General features: G+C 45.6%; 1 protein-coding gene across 2 annotated transcripts in view; it reads left to right on the top strand.

The window, feature by feature from the left end:
• The window catches only part of CNTLN (centlein), a 2,346,865-nt gene that overhangs the window by 404,897 nt on the left and 1,919,521 nt on the right, over window positions 1-22,447 (top strand). For both annotated transcript variants that reach the window (XM_069625978.1, XM_069625977.1), the window contains exon 4: window positions 823-907. In XM_069625978.1, the coding sequence (XP_069482079.1) occupies window positions 823-907 (85 nt within the window). The remainder of the gene's footprint in view (window positions 1-822; window positions 908-22,447) is intronic.

The raw sequence follows: 22,447 nt of genomic DNA, 5'->3' as shown, positions 1-22,447 counted from the left end.
TCCTGGTTTATGGTCATAATACCGAATTAATAAATCTCGAAAAAAAAATCTCGAAAAAAAAGGCCGAAAAAAAAATATCGAATTTTTTTTGACGGTTTTTTTTCGAAATGGGGGGTTTCCCCCAACCCCCCTTTTTTCTATTTTTTTATTTTAACCCTTTTTTTTACTTAACCTGACCCAAAAAATACATATATATAAAAAAAATAAAAAAAATTCGATATTTTTTTTTTCGGCCTTTTTTTTCGGGATTTGTTATTCGAGATTTTTTTTCTGCCTTTTGACCGACCACCGTAATGGTAATTTTCCATCTAGCAGCTAGGGAATGTAGCGATTGTGGGAGAACAAAAACTCCAAGCCAAAGAAATGTCATCCCTTCTGTTCCCCCAGGGCTACCTACGCTTGTATTTTGAATTTACTGCCTTAGTGAAATGATGGAAAAATTGCCTTGTTGCCACCTTTTAATTTGTTGCAAAAAAACCCTTTTAAAAGGAAGAAGCTGCATAGATTTCTGAGAATGGATCTGCAAACTCACTTTATCTGACAGACTTCCACAAATTAGTTTAAAAAGAGTTCTTTGAAGGCAGTGTCCTTCTAGACTGGGAGCCATCATTTCTGTAAAAGACGTCAAAACTGCCTTCAGATGTAATTTGCTGTCACTTGGCATATGCTTCTTTTTTTATATAAGGGCTGTCTGCCTATGGTAACTTAATTTTCAGTACTTTAAGATGGCATTTGTTCTCGTTACGGGGAGCATTGGAATTATTAGCAACTTATTATGGCTCACAAGCTTGATTGTACTTCTTTTTTTCATTTCTCTTTTAGAGAAAAGCAGAAAGCCGAAGCCAAGGACTTTAAAGTGTTAGAAATCCTGCAAGTTAAAGACCGAAAAATACAGGACTTAGACAAGGTTTGTATATTTTTTTACTACACCACATTGATTGAAAGAATGATGGATTACTTTAACATAATCTATATTATCCATCCTTTGTCTTTACTATTAAATATTTGTGTTGCATTGGAATAACACAACACTATGGGCCTCATCGCAAGTTAGGCGTTAGCCCTTAAATGTGGCGATAACTCCATTACAGCCGCATTTAAGGGTCCGAACAATCACGAGTCTGGCAGCATTTACCCCGAGCTCCAAGCACAGTGTAAATACGCTCACTTAATGCCAATTTTTCGGCCACAATTAGCGCAGCACTGTTAGCGCCGAAATGGACCCATTGGGTAATACCCATTACCGGCCAACACTTGATCCGGCGCTAATAGCTCTGGACCGCGTGGCGGTAACACTATTAGCCCAGGCTAATATACCGCCCAACTCGTGATGAGGCCCTATGAACTGTATTACCTTCAGGTGCTTTTAAACTTAAAACAAATAGGAGGATGTAATGGAGACTGGCGAAAATGATGAAGGCATAAATGCCTTGCACTCCTCCAGGTGCCACCGAAATCTCTTTCTCCCCCCCCACTTCACTGGTTGATGGGAACAAGTAAAAATCTTGCGCACCTCAGCAGCGAGTGCAGGTGTCATGCTACTGTCAAAACTCCTCCAGATAAGGAGGTAGAAGGAGGGTATCCCTGGCTGCTTATACATGGTGATCTGAAACCAGACCTAGAGACAGTTGCCGGGGTAAACACTGATGAAGAGAACAAAGCATAACTGAGGACGAGGGCTGAGAAGTCTTTCTCCTACTGAGACATGGTGAGAGGCTTTCCAACATCCTAGTCATGGGCTACAGATCTCTCACTTTAGAAACTGGTGGCTCCGTAGGTATGACATGGTGGTGGTCTGAGCATAGGGGCCTCAGAGCGGAACCCAAGTATTCTCTGTTGCAATGGAAAGGTGAAAACTGGCCCTGGAGAGGGTATGCCACCTTTACTTCACCTAGAAAACCTCCCCCACAGTTACTGAGTATACCCTCCCTTCCCCAGACATTTACTTTGTCAGTCATTTACTTTTTCATGCCTTTTCTTTGTCTGCATCTTCACATTGTGAAAGTGGCAGTGCATCTGGTTAAAGTTAGCTAAAGGGTCCCTCCCTGTAATGACGAAGTGAAAGACAGAAGAAGGAAAGGTATGTTGATGTAGATTGCACTAGTGAATGTATGGCAAAGTGAAATCAGGGGAAGTAACAATATACATCCCATGGAGAGAACTGTAATGTTGGAAAGGAATGGACTTATAATGCTGGGCTTTGGTAGGAGTGTGGGCTGAGTCCTGCAGTGCTCCCAGGTGGTCATCAAAGAGAGCCTTGCCTGGGCCCCATGCTGATCGCTGAAATCGTATGATGGCACTCTGAAGGAGTGCAACACAGCGCTGTGAGACTAAGCAAGAGCTGTCATCCGACAACTGCACCTAAACCGAGTACACTTATCTAAAGGAAAAGCCATGTAATTCACCCTCAAGCTTGTGTTTGACTATTAAGGAGAAACATGGGTGATTTGATATTATTGAACTGAACTTTTATGACATTGGTGAAATTGATGAAAGATAAAGCTGCCAGAAAAGCTGAGAAAGATCCTAAAGAATTGTTATTGGTTTTTGAGCATTGAGAAACTTGAAAGCGTGGGGAAGGGAACCCCTCTTTTTGATACAGTGAACTATCCTGAATCTCGGAGAAGGGAAAACCCCTTTACCGACCACGAGCTGGAAGAAGCTCTGAACTTTTATTTGAACACTTCTCATTTTGAGACTGACTTCCCTTCGCATTATATTCAAGTAGTTGTGAGGGCAAGTGTAGGTTTTGGACACAGACAGCTATTTGCTTTGGACTTGCTGACAAAGACTCTCCTTGGTTTGTTAGGTAGGGAAATCACACCTTAGCATAGGGCTAGTTGGGCATTTTCCGAACCTTATTTATTTTGTTTGAATAAAAGCTTATGACCTAGGTTTTATTCCGTTGTCTGTGTCTGCTTCTTGATGTCTTCATAGACGTCACATAAGACTCTGTGAACTCAAGTCACATAGATTGGGGTATGGATCTCTATGATGTTGATGTGAACAGCACAATTGCAGTTTGTTACATATTGATTTGACTTGGGTCCAAAATCTGACAAGCATATGCGTTGTGAGGTATCTGTAGCAGGTTGGGAATAGCTCCTTAAAGGTAAGGGTTCACCTGTTTGGAGACTTGCCTGACCTCCTGATTTGTGGAGAAAGATGTGGGTTAGAACCTGTAGGTTGCTGCAGATCACTTATGCTTTTGTGAGGCAATGCCCTTTGATGGTATTCCCACATATCCATACAACTGCGAGGATAGCCGACTTGAATGCACAGGTATTAGTTGGCAGTTTAACCGTTAGTGACCTCTACGGGCTGTGGGTTTACTCCCCTTTGAGGAAATGAGGGAACAGTTTGGTGATGCAGTTTGCAAGACAAACAAACGCCTTTGGGATAGCTGGTAAGAGGGTGTGATCAAGCCAACAAAATCTAATCTGTTTAAATCTAAGCGGGAGTTGGGGGAGGGTAAACTGGCTGTGTCAATCATAAGCAAAGCACTCTGTGCCGTCAAGATGTCGCCTGAACTGCAAAGGTCACTGGGAAGTGGATTTGAGAAAGCTTTCAGAATTCGAGAGGGTAATAGCTTGCCTTTAGGTTAAAAAATGTGGTCTAGAAATGCAAAGTTTAAGTAATTGTGGAATACATATGACCTACATTACTCCTATACTGAAAAAACGGGATGATTCTTTTTCCAAGTCATGTCTGAAATATAAAGAGGAGGCAGCAATGTTCATCGATCTTTTATGTTTCTTTCTGATGGTTTCTCGATTCTGGTCTGACATAAAGATGATTTAAAGAGTTACAGAGACATAAGAGATTCCCTGCCAGTAGACAGTCTCGTAGAATTATTCAACAAGGCTGTGACAGAAGATCTGAGATATTTGTATCTGAATAATATTAAACACAAGACTGAATCGAATATGACCTACAAGGAAAATAAACGCTTGATGAACTAAAGAAGAATTCACAACTTATAGTGAAAGCAGCCGATAAGGGCAGGGAGATAGTGTCATGATGCCTACCCCCGGGCATCCGGATCGAGTCCATCAGCCCCGGAAGCAGGCATCCAGATACTTATTAAAACCCCAACAGCCCCGGCTGCGGGCTGTTTGGATTCAGTCCTGGCGCCTTAGGCTGATTTCTATGATGAGCCTTAGGCGCCAGGCTCATCATAGAAATCAGTCCTGGCGCCAGGCTCATAGACTTTACTTACCTTATGCAGACCATGCTGCAAATGAGTCCAAGCCAACATGAGGCCTGGATGGGACTATTTTATTACAGGGACTATTTTTCACTTCAGTGTAGTTCTGGGGAACTTCTTACCTGGGACTACGTTGCAGGCTTTTTAAACCATGCCCAAACAGCAGCCCATGCTTCGTGTTATTCTGCATCCAGCAGCGTAACGCTCACCGTGTCTGCAAGTCCGCACCCAGTCTTCTGCCACGCCCGCCTCGAATCCGGAGCTCCTAGACAAAAGGAAAAGAAAGGAGAAGAGGTTAGATCACGGACATTATTTGATTCCTTACCTGATTCCGGACCCAACACATCTCCGAGCCTGGAAAGGACATTATTTCAGCACGCGTCGCTTCGCCAGCAGCAACGCCACGTTATACTCACCAGTCCACTGCATCTTTCGACTCGGCGCTGCCTCCATCATTTTCTTCGTCGAAACCCAGCACCTGGGGGAAAAACAAAAGAAATAACAAGGTGAGCCGAGAAAACCGACAAAGACAATCTCTTGCCACCATAGGCTTACCTGCTTTACCACCAGAGGTATTATCCTTTAATTCGCCACATCTTCCTATGCCGCACCTATAAAGGGAGAGAAAACAGCAAGTTAAACTCATGCAACTTTTACCGGACAGTGTTTGGTAATACAGACTCTTACCTGAACGCCATCAGCTGCCTCCAGGCAATATTCTTTTGGACCCAGCTGCCACCTAACGAGGGAATGGAACAAGAGTGAACATCGGACATATTGAACTCTTTGAACATTATAGACACTGGAGTCAGTATTCCTCCGGAACTCCTCCAGTACCTTCAAACCAGTGAAGTAACTGGTATCTACGCGCCCCTGCATGCCATGCAGGATGGAGAGCTCATCATTTAAAAACATAAGGTGAGGTTACCAAGAGGGGATATCGGAGGTGATTAGTGGGGAGAGCGAGTTGGGGGGCCATCACTAAAGTCCACGGGTGGCTAAATCCCTTTCTCCACTTGCAGGAGAATACTTCTACGAGTCCAGCAGACAAGATTAGGCGGGCTAGTCCAGACTGTCATCTCTGCACTACGCATCACGTTGGTGGAGACCGCAGCTGTCCGGGTCCGATCGACGCCCCTGTGGGAACCAGGTGAGTGTAACAGATAGTCCTGATGGATAGAAAAGATTACATCAAAGAAGCTGACAATTATTTGAACGCAGCTGCTACACAAAGCTGGACTTCAGCCCATTGAAGCATTATCTTTGGAATGGCAACAGTTAAGCAAACATTTTTATGAATGTGGACTGCTGAACTATGACAAATATAATTATATGAATGTACAATTTCTAATCATGGCTACTATCCATTTAACACCTAAAATACACAACAAATGTGTTACAATTCTCAACATTCAGATCCATAATCGACGCTCCCTGACAGAGAAGATATCGGAACAAAACGACGTTCATCTCAATCTTTTGGTATCCAGTTTAGCATCTTATATCAAAGATACTAAATATGTAATTCAATAAGTGGGAACTATTATTTGGCAGGAAAATTATAGATTTTTAACAATGGATGTCACATGACTATACACAAGTATACAGCATGTCAGAGGATTGCTAACAGACTATTTCTTAAAATCAAGATCCATCTCGTATTATGAGCAGAATTCAATGATACTAACAATGCTAAAATTCACACTCACCAACAATAATTTCTGTTTTAATGGTCAAAAATACAATCAACGTCAAGGTACAGCCACGGGAGAATAATATGCACCGTATGCCAATCTCTTCATGGGAGATTTTGAAGTTGAACATGCGTGGACACATCTAGCCTTCACTACGGAAAATAAGATCTTTTGTGGATGCTTTATAGATGACATTCTAATGATCTGGGATGGAGACGTACAACCACTGATGGAATAAATCCATTTTTTAAATACAAAGTATTATCATATTAAAATGATAGTCCATCACAGTATATATAAAATCAATTTTCTAGATCTGGAACTATATGTAAAACAGAATGAAATGCATACAACTTTATATCAGGTAATAGCATTATCCATGCCAAGAGCAACCATCCTATACATGTGATCAAAAATATACCATATGGAGAACTACTAAGAATTAAAAGAAATTGCAGTGATAAGGATGAATAAACCAAACGTGCAAAAGGTAAAATCAAAAGTTTCAAAGAACGAGGTTGTCAACAGAAAATGCTCAACAATTATTTGATAAAAGTAAATAACAAAGACAGATCTGGTCTTTTATGTGACAAAACTGGACTTCTAGCACCAGTCACAAAATCTGATTAACCATGTCCTTTAGTACAGAACATCACATAATCAGAAACATTCTGAAAAACACTGGTATATTTTTATTTTTTTATTTTTTTTGATTACATGGTAACCTTTACAAAAACAATATAAAACCAATAAGAACAGATCTTGAAAAAATACATACATAAAATTTTGGTTACAAGGATTCGATTACATTCCTTATAATACATCCTAATACAACCAAAAAGTATAAATGCATTATACATCTAAGTGATTCATATTAAAACAAAATGAAAAAAGACACGCAAGATGCATAAGCCTACAAAATGTTGTAGCTGAACTACCTCCCTATGATTTGCATTTAGCTTTTAGAAAACGCAGTATGGCCAGTTGAAGTTTGACCCTAGATCCATGCAACATGTCTTTCTATAGGGCAACCAGATCCACATTCTCTGGGTTGGGCACATATTTAATGAAGTAATCAATGCGTGCCGATCTTAGACCCAAACATTGTGTCAACAGGTGTTGTAAAGTTACTGCTCCAATGTCTAAATCACAAGATAGACATTTAACCATTTGCGGAGGCAAGGTTTGCCTTATAGTCATAATCTCACCTGTATTAAGGACATTAAAACGAAAGCGCATAAATTCCTGTCGAAGCCCTTTGTTTGAAAATTTTATGAGGTACGGTTCTGTTGCAATTTTTTATGACTGCCTGCCAAATGCGCATAGTTTTTTGCTTTGTATTATGTCAACAGTGTGATTCCAGTCTGCATGCTGGAGAAGTATCTTCACCTTGGTAGGATTGTTGATAAGCAGTTCTTTAGAGACCCCAACTAATGCCAGTACTTCATGTACCTCTTTTTCCAGATCACACACTACTGCAGAAGATTCCTTTCCCGCAACTAGACACCGTCCAAGGATTCCATATTAAGTTGATTCTTTATTTACAAGCAATTTCCTAAACAAAGAGACTCTACGCCAGAGAATTAGGCTTGAGAGGGAGTATAGCCCAAGTTCAAAACGTATTGCTGCTAATGGAACACATTTCGGAAGATACCAAACCAGTGACCTTAGCATACGTGCTTCATATTTAACAAATTCGCTCTTAAACCATAACGGAACCAGTTCCATTCCGTAGCTAAACTGGGCAATCGTTTTACTACGGTACATTTTTATACATGGTAACATTGAAAATTTCCCATATTTGCAGTCGATTTTGAGTAATTGAGAAATCAGTGGTGTCACTTTTTTATCCAAATAGTTAGGTAAATTCACCCGGGTGACCGTCTCAAAAATGGGATAACCTAGGTACCTGAAGGCATGACACGTGGTAAGTTTGACGTGATCCAAAAACCGTGCAATTTTTGCTGGCCTTTTCCTATAACTGAGTTGCATAATAAAGGTTTTTGTCTGATTTATATCCAAAGCATTGTCCGCTTTGTACTTCTTAAATGCAAACAGAACACGTTGCAAGCCCATGGGTGTTAAATCAAACAACAACACGTCATCTGCATACGCAGTCCATGCAATCCTAGTACCTTCAACTTTTGGTGCCGCAAACGATGCCTCATCCATGTGCGGGCCAACATCAGACAAGTACAGATTAAAAACAGTAGGGGCAAAAATACACCCTTGTCTGAGACCGTTTCCTGTATTTATTTCCTCAGACAGGGATCCCTCAGTGTTCAATCGGACTCTTATCTTAGATTCTGAGTGAAGATAATATGAGATTGCTGGGAGCTGTGGCGGCATATCTAAGGCAAACAGTTTTCTCCACAGTGTGTCTCTATCCACTAGATCAAAGGCTGAACAGATAGAAGCCAAATAGATAGGTTGGCTACCTCTCTGTCTGGTCTGTTGCTGCATGATAGTTAGGAGAAGTCCACCTGCCTCAGTTCCAACCCCTTTTCTAAAACCAAACTGTTGTGCCGACAATACATCCTTTTCCTCCATCCACACATGGATATGTTCAAGAACCAAGGAGGCAAATATCTTAGAATCAGCGTCCAGCAAGGCGATAGGTCTATAACTAGTTGGTATAGATCTATCGCCCTTTTTGTAAATTGGGACCACATAAGACATGTGCCAAGTAGTTGGAAATACCTGGTTGATGACAATGTTCTTAAAAAGTAGGAAGAGAATTTTGGCCCAGAGAATCGTATTACCTTTGAAGACCACATTAGCTAACATATTAGGACCTGGTGCACGGGAAGACTAGCACCTAGAGATCATTCTTTGCACATCCTGTAAGGAGAAAGGGAAATTCCATGGACATGAGGCGATCTCTTCCGGAACCACCCAGTTACAAACCGTAGGTTTATATATTGAGCCAAAGTGGCCTTTCCAAATGTCCGAGGATATACACACGCCTTGTTCTTTGGTGTGCGCCTCCCAGCGTCTATTAACTAGGGACCAAAAATGCCGAGTATTCGTTTTTGAGAGTGCCTCAAGTATGTTTTATGCATCTCTTTGCACTGTGTTTGCTTTTAGTGCACGTATCCTATAACTCCATTGTTGTTTTGCTTTTTTGACCATTTCACCCAGAGATTGAGTAAATGGACGTTTCTGGAGTTTACGAATCTCACGATTCCTCTCTTTTTTAAGCTGATGGATAACCGGATCGAAAACATGGGTGTGAATGTTGCCTTTTTTCAATGATCTCCCAATGCCTTTTGTCCCAAGGATAACCTCCCTGACATAGTTGTTAAACTCCCCATGTGCATACATCAAGTTTTTTCTCACAGCCATATTTGTTATAGTCCTCAAAAAAGACCTTGTTCACCTTTTCAACATTATCCAAGTGCCAGTTTATTCTATTCCTAGCTGAGTTTAGCTCCAACGTCAGGGGAAGAACAGAAGAGGATTCCGGGGAAGGGCGTACCCTCATGGTGAGTTTGAGGATACTGTGATCACTAATCAAGGATGGTATAATTTTAAACTCAAGCAAAGAGTGTCTTAAAGACATACTTACAAAAATGAAATCTATGGTAGAATATTATTTTCCATTAGACCATGTGAAAGCACTCAAATCTTTACCCAGGTAATCGTTTACACAGATTAGGCCCCAATTTCTCGTAAATACACTCCACTGTTGGCCCTGTATTTGTTTCCTTGATGAACCAGGGTTATAAGAACATGTGCCCACATCGGAGTTGAAATCACCCAAAACCATAATATTCAGAATTTGATATGTTGTTTGACACTCTTGTATAATTGCATCCAACAAAAACACTGGTATATCCTACATTTGGACAATGATCTAACTAAGTATCTTGATGCGAAACCATCAAAAATAACATCTGCCCTAGTTTCCTGCAACCAAAGAAACGTGAGCAACCAGATGCATTACATTCACATTGGGAACTACTACCTCTGGTAGGAAATTACAAATGTGGTCATTGTACAATATGTCCTTTGATGATGTACAAATAGACACTATTATGTTACCGAATTGTCTTCAACATAAAATGTATGTTTTAATTAACTGCAACACGAAATGTGTTGTCTATGGAATCAAATGCCACTGTGATAAGTGGTACATAGGAAGTACTGTTCGCCAGCTAAAACTTTGAATTATTCAACACTTGAGAGCGATAAGTACCCATCCAAAAAACAGAACACCCGAATGAACCAATAGAAGCATTGAAATGTATGGACAGAGCCACTGTGGAACAACCTCAAAGAGGTGGATACTGAGAACTAATTTTACATCAACGGGAAGCAAGAGGGATCCATAAAGTCAATGAGTTCTTTACCTATCTCTAATCAACATCAGAACACTGGATACAAATGTTATCACATAACTGTATGATTTGGTCATTATTTGAATTTCTAAATTCTCTCAATTGCTGGTAAACAATTATGAATCTGTAATGTTTGGGTAACCTGAACATATAATGGCTATATTATAGTTTCATACACTTAAGATACTGATGTTTTGTGACATTTTTCAATTTTTGTTTTTCAAATTATACTTGCCTGAAATCCTCCACATATTGAACCAATTAATAATTTATAGATCGGTAAGTTTAATGGCATCAACACTGCAAATTATTGATGCAGTTGTTATATGAGCACTCTTCGTTTTTGTTTTGAAATGATATTCTTTTAAAACCCTTTAATGGAGAGACCACCGGGGGGCGCGGATAAGGATGGCCGTGTGAGTGGGGTGCTCCGAGCTCAGCCAGAATAGAAAGTTAAAAGTATACCACCGCGAGCGCAGCAAAGCGAATGGAGAGGAGGCAAATAGCAGCGGGCGTGCGACCCCCACCCTGACGAGACCTCCGGTGGGCCAGGGGAGACCTGCAGACCCAGGCCCACGAAGCGCCGGCAGAACGACCTGGACGGCCAGCGCCATTTCTAAGAGTCCAGGGTGCGGAGGAGAGGAAGCCTGTAGCAAACGGACACCGAGGAGGCCTGTGGGCAGGTGAGGCTCGTCGCCTACCAGCACTCCCAAGTAAGGCGCCTGCCCTCCCCCGCCTCGGCTCCCGCGGGCGAGGAAGCTGCAACAGGGATACGCTGCTGCCGTTGTATGGACTGGGAGGCATTTTCTTCTTTGGGAGCCGGCAGACGGGTCCCCCTCTCCCACTGACATGCCGTAGCTTTGAAGTGGGGAGAGGGTGAGTCACACCCGCGCACCAACACTGGTTACTCAGCTTGGCCTCCCTCTGCAGATATATCACTGTGGGGAGCACTGCCACTGTTGTAAATACCGGGAGGCAGCTCCTCCACCAGCACACACACCCAGCAATCAAGAGAAAAAGAAACGGAAGGAGGAGGCCCACACGCAATCTGTTGTGGCCTTCCTCTACCCACATAAAAGTCCACTTGAGGAAGCACCGGCACCGTTATAAGGAGGGGGAGGCTAATTGGACTCGGAGAGGTGGTAGAAGCCCCCCAGCACCACTCTATTGGCAGGGGAAGCCTGAAGCTGGCCCCGGCAAAGGCCAGGACAAGAGGTGCCTGGAACCGCAAAGAAGGTGGGAGGGATCCCCCTTTTCCACAAGTCTCACAAGGCATATCTGGAGCTACTGCAGTGCCTTGGGTGTTAAGACCGATAGAACCACCACTGTCTGTTGTCGAAGACAGCTCGGACAAAGAGGAGGAAAAAGTAAAGGGGGCTGTGGACAGCACTGCATTGACGATACCAGGGTGGGCACAAAGGACTGTGGAAACATGGAGGGAGAGGCTGGAGCCGGATTGGACAGGGGGGACCTAGGGTGCTTACAACAGAACATACATGCAGCACTATCAGAACTGCAAGCATTTAGGGCGAAGGTCCAGGGCTCACTGGGCGTCCTCACCGAGAGGGTCACAAAGGTGGAGGACCGAGTGGAGGCCTTGGAACACTCGCACCGCGCCGCCGGACATAGGCAATGTGGAGGTAGAGATGCGACTGAAGGAACTCAAGTGTTGGGACCGAGCAGTGAGTTCCAAAGTTGATGATATCGAAAACAGAGAGAGGAGGAACAGTTTACGTGTCTGGGGGCTTGCAGGCCGAGAGACAGAAACACCACAGGAGCTTGAAAAGTCCTTTCTTTGTTTCATGCGGGACCTGCTGAGGGCCTCCCCAGAGAGAAACATTAAGTTTGACAGGATCCATAGGGGTGCACGGCCCAGGAAAGGACTGAACTCGGTGGTGGCACTACTAGACCGACAAGGAGTAAATCCTGCAGAAGGCAGGGGCGCCTGGCACAATCGAATGGGAAGGAGCGCAGATCAGGGTTTTCCAAGACCTATCCCCCTATACCCTGGACCAAAAGCGCAAATGTAGGCCCCTAACAAAATTGCTACAAGACAAGGGAGTGAAGTACCATTGGTGGTTCCCCTTTGGCCTCATGTTCAAACTCAGGGGTTAAAATTAAGTTCTGCATCAAGGCATAGAAGCGGCAAACCGACTAAAAACTACAGAGCGAGGAGTCGCAAACGGAGAGAGCGAGTCAGCGCCAGCTGAGGGAGCGTTCACAAGTGCATTTGCTCAGCCTAGAGGGACCAAAAGAGACGGCAGCTCTAGGCAAACAAGGAAACCAAGGGCGTGGCACTCGTATTTTAGAACAATTTGTTTGAGATGGGGGGGGGGGTGCGATTGAGTTAAGGCCGTGCAAGCCTTCAGCTTGCTCAATGGGGGGAAAAGACGGCCGGGCCGACCGTCGCTCTCCACACACACTGGTGACCTGGCCAAGTCCAGGTGTCTCTACTTAGTTGGGCTTCGCGCCCTGTTGTTGGGGGTTTTGTGGGTGGGTGTTAGGCAGGGACCAGGGGAAGGGAGGGGGATTAGGGGAAGGGGTGTGGGGGGTTCGGCATGTAGGGGCTTTTGTGACGTACAGGAGGATAATGACCCGGGACACAGGCGATCCTCCCAGGCAGGGATATGGTTCATTTAAAGGTTGTGACCCTCAACCTTAAGGGTCTGAATTTAACAAATAAGAGGTTCCTGACCTACAATATGTTCCGGTCCCTCAAGTTATCAATCCTCTTCTTGCAGGAAACAAATTTTAAACAACGGATGGAGCGTCCCCTGCGGAAAGGGGCAAATGTTCTGGGCCTCCAACACGGATTATAAAAAGGAAGGGGTAGGAATTGTCCTGGCAAAATCCTTCTGTCTAAAGGGCCTCAAACTAAGAGGGGTTTTGGAGAGAGACTCCTGGCGATCAAGGCTCAAGTGGATGGGGTCCTGTTTACTTGGCCACGGTGTACGCACCAAATGTAGGCCAGATTCACTTTTTCAGGAGGGTCTTTGCCACACTGAAGGAATGGGGTGAGGGACATGTTTTAGTTGGAGGCGATTTCAACCTGGTGCAGGACCGGTACTGGACTGGTGGTCAGCAAGGGAGGAGCACCGAATCAGGTGGGAAAGGAGAACAGACAGTTTACGGCCCTCCTCGAGGACCGTTTTTGTACACACGTGTGGAGGCCTTCTCACCCCCAGGCGGGAAGATATACCTTCTTCTCGCCTCCCCACTCTACCTACACCAGGATAGAACTATTATTAATTCCCAGGGAGCAAGTGAAGGACATCACATCCCCCACAGTGGAAACAGTCACATGGTCAGTCCATGAAGTGGTGATGGCATCCTGGCAGTTTGATGCAAAAATAAGGGTTAGTCTGGGGTGGCGCTGCAATGATGTTCTTCTCTGGGAACCGATCTTCAGGGAGTACTTGGGAAATAAAATGTAATCCTTTTTTCGAGGTCAATGAGACAGGGGAAGTACACCCCAATGTGTTAGAAGTTGCCAAGCCACAAAACGGGGACTGTTGATAGCAGATGGGGCCCACAGAAAACTGGAGAGGGGACTCATTAAGAGTAAGCTATGGGAAGAAATCTGGGGACTCAGGGTGCAGTTGAGTGGAGGGGGCGGGGGGACAGGGGCAGGAATGATTTGCTCCTTCTCATCTGAGACAAACGGCAGGCCCTACACGCCACACTCATAGGGGAGGTCCTGAAGAAATTGAGATATATGAAACAACCATATTATAAGAGAGGAGACCGGGTGGGATCTCTGCTGGCGAACAGGGTCAGGGGGAGCAGAGGGGATAGAAGGGTGGAAAGGATCAGAGACAAAGGGGGTGATATAGTTGGCCCTCATGGTGGGATACCGGGGTGTTTCGCCAAGTATTATTAGGAGTTATATTGAAGGGCGCCAGAGCCAGGGGACCAGGTGATCAGGACATTCCCGGACAGCTTGGCAATCCCAAAACTCACCTCTGGGGAACTTGCAGCCCTGGAGGCCGCTATAGGCAGACTGAAGGCAGGTAAAGCCCCGGGGGAGGATGGATACACCACTGATTTCTTTAAACAATTCTAGGAGTTGTTGGCAGCTCCAATAGCCAGAGTTTTCAATGACTCTAGCGAAATAAGCAGGGTTCCCCCACCTTTTTGGAAGCCAGAATAGTGGTCATACCAAAACCAGGGAAGGACCCCAGGTTCTGTCGGCGTACAGGCCCATCTCGCTTTTAAATTTGGATGCCAAGATCTTCGCTAGAGTGCTGGCCACCAGGCTTGAGAGGGTTCCCCCCAGATTGGTGCACCCGGACCAGACAGTCTTTGTTAAGAACCGGCAGTGGGCAGACAATCTACGCAAGACCCCACACTTCCTGCACTCGCCCATGGTTAAAAAAGAGGGAGCTCTGATGTCCTTAGACGCTGAAAAGGCTTTTGACCGCGTGAGCTGGTCGTTCCTTAAAGGGGTATTGGCATTGGTTGGAATGGGGGAGAAATGGGAAGGTTGGATAGCGGCCTTTTACTCCAACCCTAGGGCAAGAGTGTTGGTGAACGGGGAAGAGTTGTGCCCGTTCAGGCTGGGAAGGGGAAATAGACAGGGATGTCCCCTTGCACCGCTCATACACGCTAGTCATGGAACCATGGGCAATAGTTGTCAGGATCGATGTGCGAATTTGTGGGGTTCTGGTGGGGATGGCAGAATATAAACTAAGCCTGTTCGCGGATGACGCCATCCTATATATATCCCGCCCCCAGGCCTCCCTTCCGGTCCTGTTGCAAAAGCTTGAGGTATATGCACGCTATCAGGTTTCAAGGAGAACCTTGCTAAATCTGTGGTGCACCCGATAGGGCCTAAGAAAGCCCAAATGGGGGAATATATGAAAGAACTTGAGTTCTGTGTTCAGCAGGATGGGTTTCAATACTCTGGGTGGAGATCCAGAGCGACCTGGGCGACTTATTTGACAGGAACTTCCCCCGCTCTGGGCTCAGCATGTCCTGGATGGCGAGACTCAGCTGTATCAAAATGGTCATCCTTCCCAACCAATAAAATCCTATTCCAGATGCTCCCAGTGGTAGTTCCTGCACCCTTCTTTGATATGGTTAAAAGTATAGTTCTGAAGTTCTCAAGAGGCCTAGGATAGCATACAGGACCCTCATCTTGTCAAGGGAGGGTGCTGTGGGATGGGCCTCCCGGACTTGGGGACATACTATAGGGCAGCCCAGCTGCAGGTGTTAGTTGACCATCTGGAGTCACAATCAGAGAAGCAATAGGTAGCAATGGACAACTTGATCCTAGTACCAGTGACCCTGGGCAAATGGCTGTGGGTCCACCACAGCGAGCTATCAGACTGTGTCCTCTGTAACCATATGTTGGAAGTATTGTGGTCAATCTGGAGGGAAGTGGGTGACACAAGATGGATTTCGACCTGGCCCTTCCCCCTCAGTTGTATTTGGGCCCCCCGTTAAGGAATCCTATAGCAGACCCACGACAATTTGAATGGTACAGGAATAGTAAGAGCCGGAGCTTAGTAGGGCGGGACAGTTGTGGGAGGGGTGACAATTTGTGTCCCTGGGAAACCTGGAGGAACTCCTACAGATTGGCCAGCTCTCCCCCTTCCTCTATCTACAATTGAAGGAAGTGCTTATGGCCCCCACGTTGGGGGCATAACCCGAGACGGGGGATCACCATTTACGATTTCGCTGCTGCTACAGGGGGGGTACACGAAGGGACATATAGCAAGCATATACAAGATGCCCCTGTAAGCAGAAACCCCTGCAGATGACAACAGCTAGGGAGAAATGGGCCGAGGACCTGCAGAAAGACATATCTGATGAACTATGGGCCACCATGTGTAGAAGGGTTTCCCAATCTATGGTCCCTCCAGTTTAGAATGCAGACCGTTAAGATCCTGCACCGCTGGCATCTTCCCCCGCTCAGCCTGGCTAAAATGTATTCAGGAGCCGACTTAAAGTGCTGGAAGTTTAAAGCCACCAGCGCAGATTACTATCACATGTGATGGGACTTTGCCCATATGCAGACCCACTGGAGGGAGGTCTTCTCCTGGATTAAATGGGTGGACAGTGCAGCTTATCCCCATGGGGGCTCCTGTTCGGAGTATGGGGGGAGGACGAGGAAGAGGTGCAGGTGAACCACATGGCCCGTTCCCTTCTGTGGCAGCCAGATGTTATGTATCGCAGTTCTGGAAGCGGGGTAAATCCCCTACAGAAAGGGAATGGCTAGGGAAGGTCAGGGCAATTCATGAGATGGAATACCTGACACACATTCTCAACGAGTCCAGGGTCAAAATTGCAGAGCTATGGTTACCGTTTTTGCAAAGTATTGTTCTCAGCCCTACGGCTAGTGGTGTTATATTTTATGGTTTGAAATGCACTTTCATCTACATATGTCTCTCGGCATTTAAAAATGGCACCTACCTCCACACAGATCTTCAACAATTAGGTAGTATGCAGAACGTGAGAGTGAGTCTCCCCTAGAAGCCCCTCCACCTCTCAGCCGAAGTAGGCTAGGAAGAAGTGGAGCCTCCAGGGAAAAACCCCAAAAGGGGAAAAAGCCCTGTGGTGAGCTGCTAGGGTGCGAAGACTCCTGTGGGCAGCAGTGGTGTCTTCTTAGTGCTACACGGGAACTTAGTGCAGGCAAAATCCCCCTCGTGGAGAATTCTAATGTAAATAGAATAAAGATTAAGAAGAAAGGAAAATATCACAAATGTATAATAAATCTAGGAGTGGAGGAAGGGCTTACCCTGGAGCAAATGACAGATTCCTAATTACTATCAGCCAAGTCGATAGTGACAGAAAAGTTACAGTGTAAGGAACCTAATAGAGCATAGGGTAAATAGATTATGCTCAAAAGCGGTAATCTCAAAGATAGAAACAGAAGACCGAAAAGCAGGGAATATATAGCCTTACCAAAGTACCCGTAACTCTGTTGACATGAAGGGGTATAACGATCCAGAAGACTTATGGCTGAAGACTGTAGAATATTCCTATGCCTGCTTCCTAACGTGTGACGAAGGAATGACAAAGTTTAATGGACCATGTGCAGAGTAGAAAAAGCGAACTAAAGAATGAATCTCTAGCAACGTGACGCTATGCTCCAGACAAACCTTGAGAAAAGGCTGGTTGTTGAAGGAAGTAACTATTAGCCACGTACGTACGAACATTCACTGAAATTATCTAACAACGCAGATCAAAAGGAAACAGAAGAAAGTAAATTCATGGGACTCCAAGAAGGGAGGTACAATTCAAGAGTAAGTTTAAGAAGTAGGTAGATAAGCCAATTTACGGAGCGCTGTGCAACTCTGACTAGAGAAGCAACGCATCGGTCTGATGTTGGAGTCTCCGCATATGTGATTCCGGAAGTTGGGGGCGTGGCTACCCGCTCGCAATGAGAGTCGAGAAAGACTGAAGCGTTGCCGGTGGTTCCCGGCTCCTCCATGTTGCGGGGGAAAACCGCATACATAGATGCCTGTAAAGGCGGAGACGGAGAATCCGTTAGAAGGGCTGTAACAAGTGGTCTATGGAGCTCACAATCGCCTCGGGAAGTGGTATTGTGGTTGTAAGGGTATCATCCCGAGGAGACGGAGGGGATGGGGGGGTATTGACCGCACAGTATTGACAAGGTGAGTGAAGATTTTGTTAATGTTGTTCATTTTAGTCTACAGGTGCCTTAAATTCTTGTAATAAAATGCCAATAAAATATGATTTAAAAGAAAATAAACCCTTTAATGATTTAACCAATATATATGGTGTGCCATGATTGTCAATACAGTATGGTCAATGCTAGTGTAAACATCAAGGTGTTATTACGAGACACAAGCACATGATGACATCATTGTGCATTACGTGTGTGTGATGTCATATTCCAATATAAATATTGGTGTGCCTTTTTGAAACGCCGACCACATGCAGAATTGCGTTCAGTTTCCCAAAACACTTGACTTTCATATCCAGTTTGTACCAAATAGATGCATAAGGTTAAGAACTCTACTTTGTCATGCCTAACATTCTTAGACAACGACCATTAATCTCTGCATCTCCATTTTATAGTAGAACTCTTGTATTTGACAACAAACAAAATATAATTTGGTATTTTTTCAGATGCTTCACCAGATGGTGTAAGCTGATAAGACTGCAGAATAGTTTTTGGAGAGTGAAAGGACATTAACATCAATTCAATCATGTCTAGCAGTACTTCGACAATATTATTGATTTCATTGTCTAGGTATAAACTTAAATTCAGTTGTTCAGCTATTTTTATGAAATACTCCTGATGAGCCACTAGATAGTGGTGAAATGCGTGTTGCGGTCATAATTCATTGCAATTTAAATGAAAAAACAAAAAAAAGTCTCTAATAAACATAATATGAATGAAAAAACAGAAGTCTCAAATCAATGAGAACACAAATTTACAAAAATATTTGAAATACTTTGTCAGATGATATGAGGGAAGTCATTGCCATTTAAGTACCGAACCCACATAGCATCACATGTATACTGTCTGGCAATTTAAACTTTCAAATTCCATTATTAAATGTTTGACAGACTCCAAAACCATGTTCACACAATATCTACTCTTCCTAAGGAGCTGTGGGATTTCTTCTCTAGCTCCCCTAACTTCCATAGAGTATAACCGGTTACATTTATTCTTAGGTATGCTTTGCTGAGGTCATTAACTGGAAAATCTTTAATAAAAGGTGCGGTTACAGAGCAACAAGGGTAGTGTTTTAGTATTCTGAATTTAGTTACATTACAGGTCAGTTTTAGTTTTCTTTCAATCTAATTCATATATTTTATTTTTAAGCACGGTTTTATATCTGGAATAGGAGATGTGAGATAAATTAACATCTTTAAGTTTAGTCAGAGAGCAAATTTCTTGTCAACAGTCCCAGGTAATGGTAGCTCAAACTCAAAATAAAACAGTTTTAAAAACAAAAAGATTCCAGAAAAGCCCTGGAAACTAAGATCGGGGTAGGTGGATGGAGAAGAAGAGAGAAATTTCACATGATAAAATCTTACATGAGGAAAGAATCTGTCTCATGAATGTAGAAGCAAGATTAGCAAATCTGTAGACAGCTATACCTTGAATCTAACAACCTCCTAGGTCTACGCCAATCTTGCTTCCAACCCAGGCCATGGCATGGAATCTGCATTGCTGGATTTAAAAAAAAAGCAATTGAACGAGATCAAAGATGCCGTCAATTCAGCCCTCCTCCTGTCTGCATCCTTCGACCTTGTGAACCACCAAATTCTGTGTCAACACATCACCTATGCAGCTAATTTCTCTGCTGAAGCCATCTGCTGGATCTCCTCCTTTCTGACCAACGGATCCATGAGTGTTCCCGGCCAATGCCTCGGCTCCCTCTTCCCCAGTCACCTGCGGCGTCCCCCAAGGCTTGTGTGTCTCCCCCACCCGTTACAACATCCCAGTATCCAGTGTTGTTAAGACCTTGAGCATTTACTTTGATGCCAGCCTGTCCCTAACGAGACAGGTCAACGCTATTGCATCCTCTGCTGAACACACCACCAAATGACCTAATGCCTGCAGACCCATTCTGTCCACGGACAGCTGCCTCACCATTGCCCTTGCACTTATTGAATCCAGACTGGATTATTGTAATATTTTATTTGCAAGCACCTCCACTTGCAACATCAACAAACTGCAGGTCATTCCGAATAATGCACTCAGGCCCGCACTAAACATCCCGAGGCATGAGCACATCCCAGCCGCCAGAAGAAATTCACATTTACTGTCAATTTGCAAGTGCATTTTCTTAAAAACATTAGCCATCCCCCACAGATGCCTCTTGAACACTGCTGCTAGGTACCGCTCTCAAAAACATACAAAGGCGAAGTCGTCAAGACCTACCCGCTCCTCCCATACTCATCGACTTATCATCCCAAGATTCAGACTAAAAGCTTTGGTGGGGTGAGCTTTCTGGTCATTGCCTCGGAGAACTGGAACTCTCTACCCCTACACTAAGATCAGAACAATCTTACTGGCCCTTTCTGAACATAGCTCAAGAAATTGCTTTTCTCCCAGGGATTGACTCCTCTCTGAGCCAATTACTGTTGTCTATGAAAATAAAATCTATATGGTTTCACTTGCTGTACAAATTCTGTAACCAGCGCCTTGATGCCTCTGAGTTTACAGCACTCGATGAATGCAAAAATAAAAGGAAAAAGAGGGGTTCTCCAGCATGGCTTCTGGCATGGATTCACATGCTCATGAATATTCCCCGCGTCAGGCTGGGAATCCTCGGTAAAGAAAAAACCAGTATCAGTTTCGTTTCTGATCTGTCTTTCGTAGTAGTAACCAATCAGTGGTCTCTGCGTCATACTGACCACAGCCAATGACTGCCCTCTACCTAAGCACCGCCTCTGGCAGCCATCTTCAGATTTTTACCGCACGTTCATGTGTTGGGATCCCAGTGCTATTGCTCTCGAGCGTTAGTGCTATTTTTTCATGTTTTTTGCTCAAAAACTTTGTTTTTTCGGTCAAAAGAGCCTCAAGCTCCACCGACTCTCCATCCGATCAACGGGGACCCGTGTCGGATTCGTCTGCGCCCCTCAAGGGTGAAGATTTCGTCGAGCTACGCTTTGGAGGACTCCAGAAGCTTCTCAGGCCCGGACATGGCCCAGGAGAAGGGAAGATCGACGCCCGGAAAGCTGTTCAGGGTCTGCCCTGGATGCCAGCTGCAGAACGTCTTTAAGGAGGACGAACACTCCTTTTGTCTCTACTGCTTACATGAGGACAAGACGCACGTGGAGAAGGACTGTGCGTTTTGCGGCAATATGTCGGAGCGGACCATGAAGGACCGCCATCAACGTCTCGCCAACTGGCTGGAAGGGAAGAGCCCGTCAGGCGAGAAGAAGAGGAAGAAATCCGAGCGGTCTTCTAAGACCTTTGAGGACGCGACGGGGGTCCAACACAAGGCCAAGCACCGCGAGTCCGCTGGCACCGGGAGCGCCGAACGGTCGGGCTCTACGGGCGCCAGGCAGGGCGCACCCTCCCCGGCACCTTCAACTACGAGCCAACGCTCTGGGTCGGGTAAGAGGAAGGGCGAGCACCCGGCGAAGCTCCTGGAGAGGCCCCGGTCGAGCTCGAAGGCCCCATCGGAGGGGGAGCGAGGCAGTGTCCCCCCTCTCAAGGATAAGGTGGTGAGCGCACCTAAGGTGGTGAAGGCCTTAATCCATCCGGCCAAGCCCTCTATCGATACTGTCGCGGCGACCCTGGCTCAGCCTGTGGAGGCTACACCAGTGGTGGCGACCTCGGGGCTCAGAGTCTCCCTGCCACCTCGGAGGTCAAGACAACTCGGCGGCCATTTTGTTGGCTATACAGTCCTTATGCTCAGAGATAAGGACGAGACTACCGTTGCCGACGGAGGAACCTCTCCCGTCGGGGGATCCTGAACCGGGACCTTCTGGCGTTCCCCCGCCCAAGAAAAGGATGATTCACCCTCCACCTCCTTTTCAGCCATCGCGCACCGTCCAGCCCTCCTCCCCGTCCACCCGAGGGGATGATACGGGGACTGACACGGCAGCGACGGGTACGGACGACGAGGTATACGACGAGGATCTACCGTCGTCACCTCCCACCAGGGCTTCTCCGCCTGACGAGATTGGTTCGTTCCACTCCATGATCGCCAGGGCATCCGAGCTTTTCCAACTCTGCCCTGAGGAGAAGAAAAAGGAAGGATTCCTTTATCAACGGCGCGAGGCCAAGAGGAAGACGGTCCTCGTGGTGCCTCTACTGGACGACATTTGGGATGAGGGCCTCGCCCTCCTCAAGAACCCTTCCACTACGCCAGCTAGAAGAGACCGGTACGAGAAGAAGTACCGGGTCCCGGACGTGGCCCCCCTGTGCCTCCGGGCGCAGCCTACCCCGGACTCCGTCGTCTCTGCGGCGGCCAGGAAGAAAGCGGGGGGGGGTGCGGCCTCCACATCGACTTCCCCACCGGACGGCGAGGGAAAGAAATTGGACATTATGGGACGCAGGGTCATCTCGTCTGCAGCGACGACGATTAAAGCGGCCAACGCCTTGGCTATCGTGGCCCGCTACGACAGGGAGCTATGGTACAAACTGCCTCCCCTGCTGGACTTCCTACCGGACGACAAGGGGGCGGATGCCCTGGAGATCCTACAGGAAGGTGAGGTGGCGTCGGACCACGCCATCACTATTGCGACGGACATCGCCGACACTGGGTTTC

Source organism: Ambystoma mexicanum, chromosome 6p (assembly GCF_040938575.1).
Source record: "Ambystoma mexicanum isolate Mex_15411 chromosome 6p, UKY_AmexF1_1, whole genome shotgun sequence".
In the NCBI taxonomy this organism is placed as follows: Eukaryota; Metazoa; Chordata; class Amphibia; order Caudata; family Ambystomatidae; genus Ambystoma; species Ambystoma mexicanum.
The sequence above is the reverse complement of the archived record's forward strand: the minus strand, read 5'-3'. Positions and strand labels throughout refer to the sequence as shown.